The 10,072-nt window shown below is 52.8% G+C and overlaps 1 protein-coding gene across 2 annotated transcripts in view; it reads left to right on the forward strand.

The window, feature by feature from the left end:
* The window catches only part of ST14 (ST14 transmembrane serine protease matriptase), a 41,456-nt gene extending 31,705 nt beyond the window's left edge, over positions 1 to 9,751 (forward strand). For both annotated transcript variants that reach the window (XM_005667512.4, XM_005667513.4), the window contains exons 16-19: positions 406 to 592; positions 8,255 to 8,529; positions 8,884 to 9,020; positions 9,118 to 9,751. In XM_005667512.4, the coding sequence (XP_005667569.1) occupies positions 406 to 592; positions 8,255 to 8,529; positions 8,884 to 9,020; positions 9,118 to 9,279 (761 nt within the window). In that variant the 3' untranslated portion in view covers positions 9,280 to 9,751. The remainder of the gene's footprint in view (positions 1 to 405; positions 593 to 8,254; positions 8,530 to 8,883; positions 9,021 to 9,117) is intronic.
* Positions 9,752 to 10,072: the final 321 nt, after the last annotated feature.

A 10,072-nucleotide genomic window follows, 5' to 3' on the forward strand; every position in this document is an offset into this window, starting at 1 on the left:
CAGGGTTTGGTCCCCACCCCACCCATAGTTTAATTTGCAGCCACTTGTGTGTTTCAGAAGCACTGGCCAAGGTTAGGTGTGAGCAGAGCTGCCGTTGTCCTGTGACTTCACGTCACCCATCACTCTTGCCTCTGAGAGCCATGTCCTTCAGCATGCAATGAGAACATTTAGGCAAATGACACCCAAACTAAATCCAGGCAAACCAGCAGATGTCTGGAGGCTCCTTACAGCATCTGTGCAGGAGCAGGGAGGTGGGGAGGGGGGTGAGAGTTCTGAGCTTTGGGGGCAGGGAGAGGGGACAGATGGCTGTCACGACTGTGGCAGCAGTGCCAGTGCCCACACGCTGAGCGTGGCGCGGCCGTCGGCCTGATGCCGAACCTTGACCCCTGTCTCTGCTCCTCCCAGACTGTGGGCTTCGCGCGTTCACCAGGCAGTCTCGGGTCGTCGGGGGTGAGAATGCGGATGAAGGCGAGTGGCCCTGGCAGGTGAGCCTCCACGCCCTGGGCCAGGGCCACGTGTGCGGGGCTTCCCTCATCGCCCCCAGCTGGATGGTGTCTGCAGCGCACTGCTTCGTTGACAGCAGAGGATTCAGGTGAGCCACAAGCCAGCGGCAGCAGCAGGGGGGTTGCTCGCAGGCCCTGGGTGGCCCCCCCCCCTGTGTTTCCTGGGCTGCAAAGGCCCTTTGTGAGTCGTGCCCAGGTGGGGCCGGGCCAGGACTGGAGGGGTGGCAGACCCCCCAGGATGGGGCTGAATCACATAAATAATTGACTTGAATGTTTAGAGGGTGGGGTCTCAGTGTCTTTGCTAACAACCTGGGCAGGTAAGTCTGATGATGTCCCCGTTTCTCAGAAACAAAGGATCAGAGAGGAAAGGACATTTGTCCGGGGCTGTGCACCTACTAAGTGGCCGGGCCAGACTTGAGCCCCAGTGTGTGGATTCCAGAGCCTGTGTGATCAGTCTCCACTGCGGGGACTCCTCGGGGTCCTTGCATTCCCATACCGGCTCCGGCTTGCCAGGAGACCCTGGGCAAGTTATTCACCTTCCTTGGTGCTGATGGTGACGCTGTGACTCATCCTGGGAGTTGTGAGAAGTAAATCCTGAGCCTGTGCCTGGCACGTGGTAGGGGCTCAGCCTGTCGTAGCCTCAGGTCCACCATGGACTTGAGCCTGGTGCAGGAAAATTTGCTAAGGTCGTGCTGGCTGTCTCAGGGTGGCCTGGGCAGGGCCAGGCTTGGCAGGGGCAGGTGGCCTGGCCCAGGGCTGGGGCTCTTTGTGGCTTAGGTCCAGCCTGCCCAGGCCCGCCGGCCATCGGCTGTGGGAGAAAGACTGGCTCCTGGAGAGGCAGACACAGAGGATCCCCCTCCTGGGGCCTTCCTGCCCACCTGCCACAGGCATCTGCCTGAGAAGGGGACCCCGGCTGCCATGATCGTTGCCCTTTTGCAAAGAGAGAGAAGGACCAACATGGACTTTCAGGACAGATGGGGCCGGTAGCATGAAGTGGGCCTCCAGTCAGATGTTGGGGCTGGTCAGACAGGTGCATGTACTGGAGGTGACAGCAGAGCCTGGAGGGAGAGGGGTCAGTGATCGTTCCCCAGCCTCGCTGGTCCGAGGAAGTGCATCCTCGTCCTGCCTGTCCTCCCTCCTCTCACTTTGTCACACTCCACTCCACTCCACTCTGGGGAGAAGTGATTTGCTTCCTTCTTGGGGTGAGGGGAGCTTACCTGAGAATCTTTAAAATAGCCTTTTCATTTTGGAATGTGGACAGGTTGCACAGATAGGACGGAACTCCCCCGTACCCTCACCCAGTTTCCCTTGATGTTATCGTGGTGCATGTGTCAGTGCTGAGAAACTCATGACCCCTTACCACGAACTCGCCTCCGGGCTCCCTCGGGGCTCCTGGTGCCCGTTTCTGCTGCAGGAGTCAGTCCAGCTTCCCTCTTTGCATCTCTTTTCCTTCTCCCCAGTCGCCTGTGGTCCCTGCTGGTTTCTCCGTCTTCTCTTTGTGTGTTTTATGCAACTCTGGAGGCCAGGGGTGTTGTAGAGCGCCCCCATCTGGGTGAGTCTGATGTTCTCATGGGGTCACGAGTGTTTGGAAGAATGTCATGTCATATCTGTAGGTAAATGAGGTCAGCGTGACTTATTGCTGGAGATGTTCATCTCTCTCATCTGGTCAAGACAGAGTCTGCCTGCTTTATCCAAAGTGTTTTCCTCTTTCCCTATTCTATTCTTTGGAAGTGAGTCAGTTTGGAATTGTTCTTTGTTCCTTCTCTCCTATTTATTTATTTAATCATCTATTTATGTTGGTAGGAACTTGTGCATATATATATATATATATATATATATATATATGTATATATTTTGGGGAGGGTTGTAATCCAATACCATGTTGTTTACTGTTTTTTGTGTGTTTTTTTTGGTCTTTTGTCTCTTTAGGGCCACACCCTCGGCACATGGAGGCTCCCAGGCTAGGGGTCTAATCAGAGCTGTAGCCGCTGGCCTACCCCAGAGCCAATGCAGGATCCAAGCCGCGTCTGCCACCTACACCACAGATCACGGCAACGAAGGATGCTTAACCCACTGAGCAAGGCCAGGGATTGAACCTATGACCTCATGGATGCTAGTCAGATTCGTTTCCGCTGAGCCATGATGGGAGTTCCCCATGGTGTTTACTGTTGCTAGATTGTTCCAGAGCCGACCACTGGGAGTTCTCCAGGACTGGCTCCTGGCTTTCTTTGACATGCCCCCATGCTTTGTTTTTTTTGAGCCACGTCCTTGCTTTCTGGCACTACCTGGCGCTCTAGGCTCATCTTGCATTTTTCCGGCCCAGCCCTTAAACTAGGTATTCCCCAAGGGGAAACCACGGTCTGGGCACCGTGCGCCCCCAGAGTTACCACAGTCTCCGTTTCTAGCGCCGCCAGCGGCGTGTGTTGGGATGTGCATGATGTATGTGTACAGTACTTGAAGCAGCCACCCTTGGACTCTGCCCCCTCCCTTGATCCATCTTTTCTTTTCTTTTTTTTTTTTTTTTAAGGGCCACACCTGCGGCATGTGGAGGTTCCCAGGCTAGGGGTTGAATCGGAGCTGCAGCTGCCGGTCTGTGCCAGAGCCACAGCAATGGCAGATCTGAGCCACATCTGTGACCTACCCTACAGCTCATGGCAACACCAGATCCTCAACCCACTGAGCGAGGCCAGGGATCAAACCCGAAACCTCATGGTTCCTAGTCGGATTCGTTTCCGCTGTGCCACCACGGGAACTCTGCTCCATCTTTTCATTTCTCATTTCCCTTTCCTTCATCGTCTCCTGCTCAGCAGTCTTTTACCTCTGCCAGTGAAGGCACTCAACACCCATTGTTCTCACTGGCACCAAGAGAGACAAAGCTGAATTAGACTTGGTCCCTGCACTTCTCAGGGACCAAGACAAGATGCAGTACATACGTGCACACAGGCATGTGCACATGTGTACACCTGTGGGCACAGTAAGGGCTGTGCCAGAGCCAGGTGCAGGCTACCTAGGGCCCAGCGTGTGGCTCAGAGTTCTCCTGAGGGCTTGGGAGTGTGGCACATCACATCCCCCCTGGGCTTTGCTTCCTAAATACCCCGGGAGCATTTCTGCTGCTCTCCACTCCACTGCGGCCTTGGCTGCCTAGGCCCAGGGGCTGCACCCTCTACTGACGTCCCTGCTTCCTTCTCCACACTTTGGTCTGTATCCACAAAGAGCTAAATGGGTCCTGTCACCCCTACCACAGCTGGCGGGATAGTGGAGGAATGCTGCAGCCTGGCCAGCGGGGCCACGCTGTCTGCCCCTGCCCAACCCCCACCCTCACCTGCCCTCACACCGGCCCATGTTCAGTTCTGGCACCTCCTCAAATCTTGCCTTGGCCCTCTTTGAAGATGTTGCTTTCTTCCCCACCCGCAGGCTTTGGCCACATCTGATTTGATCTTCCAGGCTTGGTTCGAGACTTGCTTCCTCTCCTTGCTCTCCGCCCCCCACCCCTGTTCCTCCCTGGCCTTCTACCCGTTCCTCCGGAGGACTTCGCCGGCGCTGTCTGTCATGGGTGGCCTTCATGGCTTTCTCCCCTCATGCCCTGGGAACTTGAAGACTGGGTCGAGTGCCATTTCTAGAACATCAGAGATGCCCAAAGATTTGTGCATAAATGAATAAAGAGATGGATGGATGAACCATCTGAAGATGATTGGGGGAAAAAGAGGGGGTCAGGCAGAGTTAATGCAGATGGAGAACACCTGCTTGGGAGGCAAGTTTTAGGAACCATTTTAAGCTGTTGAATAAGACAAAAAAGGATCTCAGAAAAGCAGTTTTTAGAAAGTGGTTATCTGGCAGCAACAGATTACAGTGAAGAGAGGCCAGAGGCGAAAAAGACCAGCTTGGGGCTAGTGCTTCCTCTGAGTGTGAGATTCTGTGGGGAGGAGGTAAGGGATGCAGGATGCAGGATGCAGGGGGGGTGGGGGCGGGGGAGGGGCAGATGAGACTGTTTATAGGGAATGGAAGGTTCAGTGCCGGGGGCCAGATGTTTTGTAACTGGCCATTCCAGTAGCCTCTTGACTTTCCTGAGAGGTCAGAGGAGTGGAAGCAGGTCTTAGCTTTTCTCTCTCATGCAACATTTTCTATTTTAAAGATGTATTTTCCCGATTTTTTATTTCGAAAAAATTTCAAACCTATAAAAAAGTTGCAGGTAGAACAAAAGAAAAAAATACAATGAATGTCCTCACCCCCTTTATCTACATTCATTAATTGTTCGAGTTTTACCACATTCATTTTATTTTTCTCACTTTACCCAGGTGTGTGCATGTGTACACACCCATTTTGTTTTAACACATATTTTTCTTTTTCTTTTTTCTTTTTTGCTTTTTAGAGCCGAACCTGCAGCATATGGAGGTTCCCAGGCTAGGGGTCCAATCAGAGCTGTAGCTGCAGCCACAGCCACAGCAACTCGGGATCTGAGCTGCGTCTGTGACCCACACCACAGCTCACGGCAATGTCAGATCCTTAACACACTGAGCAAGACCAGGGATTGAACCTTCGTCCTCATAGATGCGAGTCAGATTTGTTAGCTGCTGAGCCATGACGGGAACTCCTAACATACTTTTCTTTTAGACACCAAGGTATCTCAACACGCTTCAGGGACAGAAGCGTAGTTTACTAAGCCACATTGTTTAGGCCACAAAGTTAATATCAGGTTATATACATCTGACAAATATTACATTGATCTATTAAAATAGTCCAACGTGGGAGTTGAGTTTTCTCCTGCACAGCAGGTTAAGAATACAGCATCGTCACTGCAGCAGCTTGGATCACTGCTTGTGGTGAGGGTTGGATCCCTGACCCAAGAATTTCTGCATGCTGTGGGTGTGGCCAAAAAAAATAATAAAGTAAGCCGAAGTAAAACTAGAAAAGAAACACTAGCTCTGCTTTAGTGCCTCGCGTATCACAGTTTCATACTCAGATACTGTATCGAGTTATCACACTTGGAAATGACATCTTACCTTCCCCTCATGTAGTTTTTGTCATTCCCTACTGATTTTTTAAAATGTTAGTAAAAATGTGAAAATCCATGAAAATATGTTAGACAGAATGAAGATAAAGTACTGACATGTGTTTAAGACATTCTCGAGGCCGAGCCTGGTCTGCTTCTTCCAAGCGGGACGTGCCACCATGTCCTCTGAAGGCTGCCTCTCTTCAGTCACGGCAGTACTGCTGTTATCAGCAGCAGGGTCATCTCCATCAGTACCAAGACCAAGTGAGATCATCATGGATCCTGTTAGCATGTGTCTGAGGATCTTCTGGTTTTGAGGTCCGGGATGACCAGATCCTTCGCACACGTCCCCTTCTTGTCCACCCCTGACTTTGCCTTAAGTCTTAATGGAATGGCCAGGGTTCTTCTGCAGGTGTTTCTCTGCCACCATCTAACCCATCATTGAGTTGCCTCTGAGGGCTTGAGCCTTCATGATTCTTGCCGATTTGCTGTCCAGCCAGATGTGCTTGTGACGATGCAGTGTGGGGATGTCACTAGTCAGCTTGACCACAACCAGCTTATGGGCTTTGTTCTCCAAGAGGACCTTCATGGTTTTGTGCAGGTTTTCACACTTTTCTGTTCTCTTTTCCTCTTGTCTTCTGGAAGTTCCGGGCCCTCTCTGGATTCCTTCTGCTGTTGGATGCAGCACTCATCAAAGGGCTTGAGCACACAGGTCACATCTAAGCTGTGCTTCTCAGGACATTCACATATACATTTCTGAGCCATTTCTCCCCCAAGTACATCAGCTGGTGTCTCCCAAGAACGAGGAAACTCCCATGACTGCATTGTGGTGATCATATCCAGAAATGATCACACTGACATAACACTATTAGCTGGCATACTGTCTGCATTTCAGATTCCTCCAATTCCACCAATATAGGTTTGTTTTTTTTTTAAAAAAATCTAGGATCTGGGAATTCCCTTCATGGCTCAAAGTGGTAACAAACCCAACCAGTATCCATGAGGATGTGGGTTCTATCCCTGGCCTCACTCAGTGTTACTGAGAGCTGCAGTGTAGACTGCAGACATGGCTATGATCCCGCATTGCTGTGGCTGTGGTGTAGGCTGGCAGCTATAGCTCTGATTCTATCCCTAGCCTGGGAACTTCCATATGCCGCAGGTGCGGCACTAAAAAGACAAAAAAAAATTTCAGAATCCAGTCAAGGGATATGCTTTGTTTTAGTCATTAGTTTTCTCTAGTGTTGTAAATCTAGAACAGTCTCTCCCAGCCTTTTAATATTTGCTCTTCTATGGCATTACATTTTGGGAAAGTCCAGGCTGTTATTTTGAAGAATGTCTCTCCATTTGGATTTTTCTGCTTGCCGTTTCATGATTACAGTTAGGTTAAATATTTTTGGGGGGGTCAGGAAACACTGCATAGGTGGTTGTGTTCTCAGGAATCACATGATACTCCATCAAAGGGAACAACCTGGAAGAAGTCTGATTACTTAGTCAGGGTGGTGTCCATGGGGATTCTCTATTATAAAAGTACTTCCCCCATTGGTTATGAATCGTAAGCTTGGGTGGTACTTTGAGTCAGTTTGTACATCATGCTACCCAGTGGTTTTAGCATCCATTGATGATTCTTGCATCTACTGGTTATTGCTGTGGTATGTGTAAAATATGACTTACTCTATCGCTTCTTCTATATTTATTAGCCGGTGTTTTTCTGTAAAGAAGAGCTTTCCTTTTTGAAATTATTTTTTCGATTCAGGATAGACTTACAGATTTAATTTTGGTGTCCAGATGGTCCAGCTCTTGGCCAGTGAAAGCCGTGTCATTCTGGCACCGTCCTTATGTGAGTTCTTTTTTTTTTTTTTTTTTTAAACTATTTTTCTTTTTCTTTTTTTTTAAATTTATTTTATTTATTTATTTTTTGTCTTTTTTGCTATTTCTTTGGGCCACTCCCGCGGCATATGGAGGTTCCCAGGCTAGGGGTCCATTCGGAGCTGTAGCCGCTAGCCTACGCCAGCGCCACAGCAACGTGGGATCCAAGCCGCGTCTGCAACCTACACCTCAGCTCACGGCAAAGCCAGATCGTTAACCCACTGAGCAAGGGCAGGGACCGAACCGGCAACCTCATGGTTCCTAGTCGGATTCGTTAACCACTGCGCCACGACGGGAACTCCCCTTATGTGAGTTCTTACTTCCAGTAAAATAAAAGGTTCCTGGTTTGCTCTCTGTGCTACTTGCTTCAGACTTGAAATGAACCATTCCTTCCAAGGAGAAGGATAGAAACCAAGTTCTGGATGCTGTTGAGGATGTTTCTGTTCTGATCCTGATGCAGCAGCACCGGGTTCACCTCTCCTCCTCCCACTGCATGCTGTTGCCTCCCTTTTCCCACATGGGAAACTCAGTCCCAGCACCACCAGTGTCTTATCCTTACTGACTCAGTCCTGTGATACACGACAGCCAGAAGTGCTGCACTGCCCCACTGCCAACCACAAGCCTGGCAGATAAACTTCCATCTACGTTTCAGTGCATTTGGCACTCAAAGTATGTACCACTGTGCTAGAGACGTATCTGGATTGATCTGTTATTCCTTCCCTGAAAGAGCGGATTAATAAGACGGGAGATCTTTTTGGTATAACGAGATGCGAATATCCTGAGGGCAACCCAGTGGTGAGGGCTGGGAGCCGCCCTGCCACTGCCCTGCCACTGCCGGATGGGCCTGAACACAGGCTCAGGGCCTCCCTCCTCCGGCCTTCCCCCACCCCTGCAGGTACTCAGACGCCAAAATGTGGACCGCCTTCCTGGGCCTGCACGACCAGAGCAAGCGCAGCGTCCCGGGGGTGCAGGAGCGCCGCCTGCAGCGCATCACGTTCCACCCCTTCTTCAACGACTTCACCTTCGATTACGACATAGCGCTGCTGCAGTTGGACCAGCCGGTCGAGTACAGCCCCACCGTGCGGCCCATCTGCCTGCCCGACGCCTCGCACACCTTCCCCACGGGCAAGGCCATCTGGGTCACCGGCTGGGGCCACACGCAGGAGGGAGGTGAGCGGGGCTGAGAGGTGGGGTTGTGGGGGGCAGACTTCCAGCTCGGCAGCCGCAACTGAACCGCCGTGGGCTTTGGGGGCTCCGTAGCCATCTTGCTGTCTTTGCCCCTCACTCGCCTTCCCAGGGTGTGTGTGGGCCGTATCCCGACAGAAGGTCAGCACGCCCTGGGCACTCTGTCTGGCAGCACAGCATCCCATCCGGGACATGTGCCATGAGGTTTTAGCCCTGTGTCTGCCAAAGCCTCCTAGTGGCTTCCGGGGCTCTGCCAGGCAGGTCCCTCCTGTGGGAACACGTAGACTGGCTCCTCCCCGGGTAGCTTGGCTCCCAGCCTCATCCCGCCCTGTCCCCCAGGCACCGGGGCACTGATCCTGCAGAAGGGTGAGATCCGCGTCATCAACCAGACCACGTGCGAGCGCTTGCTGCCGCAGCAGATCACGGACCGCATGATGTGCGTGGGCTACCTCAGCGGCGGCGTGGACGCCTGCCAGGTGGGCCCGCGGCAGGGGACGCGGGGTGGCGGGGCGGCGGGGCGGTGGGGCGGGCAGGGGGGCGGCGGCTCTGGTGCGAAGCCTAGTCTCCCCACAGGGCGATTCCGGGGGCCCCCTGTCCAGCGTGGAGTCAGATGGGCGGATGTTCCTGGCCGGCGTGGTGAGCTGGGGCGACGGCTGTGCACAGAGGAACAAGCCAGGCGTGTACACGAGGCTCCCCGTGTTTCGGAACTGGATTAAAGAGCAGACTGGGGTGTAGCTGCAAGGCCTGCCCCCCAGCCACCCCAGCGCACACACCTGCGGCCTGAGGACCGGACTGCTCACTGTACCCGCCCCGCGGGCCCCCAGAACCCAGGCTGTGAACTGAATCCCGGAGACTTGAGATGGAGACTCGCTTGGAGACCGCTCACCTGCCGCAGCCTCCGAAGCGGGGGAGCTAGAGATGCGGAGGGGAGGACATCCATCGGCAGTGCCCCCGACTCCGACCCCAAGCTGGGCGGAGGCGCTTTCCCGAAGGTCTGCTTCCTCTGCCCCTGATAGAGGAGCAGCTGTCACGTTGCCCCTCGCGGGGCTGGTGGGGCACCGTGGCTTACGGTCTCCGGGAAACCCAGGCCGGAAGGATCATGGAAGTCCGACGGGTCCAAGATTTGAATGTTTGACCAGCTCCCAGGGTGGGGTTCAGTGTGTGTATTTGTGTGTATGTAGTAAAAAAACACTGTATTTCTTTTTAAGTCTTTTTTTTTTTTCTTGTTGGAGTTGATGGGCTCTCCTAACTGCAGAAGCAAGAAACTGGGTTTAAATTCCCCTCGACACAGATCCTGGAGTCAGGCTGAGAGTGGGAACCACAGGGTGCTGGCCAATGAGGGGCTGTGTGTCTGCTCTTAGCAGAGGCTCCCTAGATGGCCTGGGGCCCTGATAGGAGGGATGGGAGGAGGTGAGGCACCCCAAGGGCCTAAGCTCCCCAGAATGGGGGAGGGGCCTTGTTGGGGTTTTCCTTTCGGTGGGGAGGGTGGTCATACGAGGGCTGTATGTGTCTATGCTTGCACACTTAG

This window comes from Sus scrofa, chromosome 9 (genome assembly GCF_054392235.1).
Source record: "Sus scrofa isolate SSC_HxYL_T2T_F1_AM1 chromosome 9, Sscrofa_HxYL_maternal_Yorkshire_Landrace_v2.0, whole genome shotgun sequence".
NCBI classification, from domain to species: Eukaryota; Metazoa; Chordata; class Mammalia; order Artiodactyla; family Suidae; genus Sus; species Sus scrofa.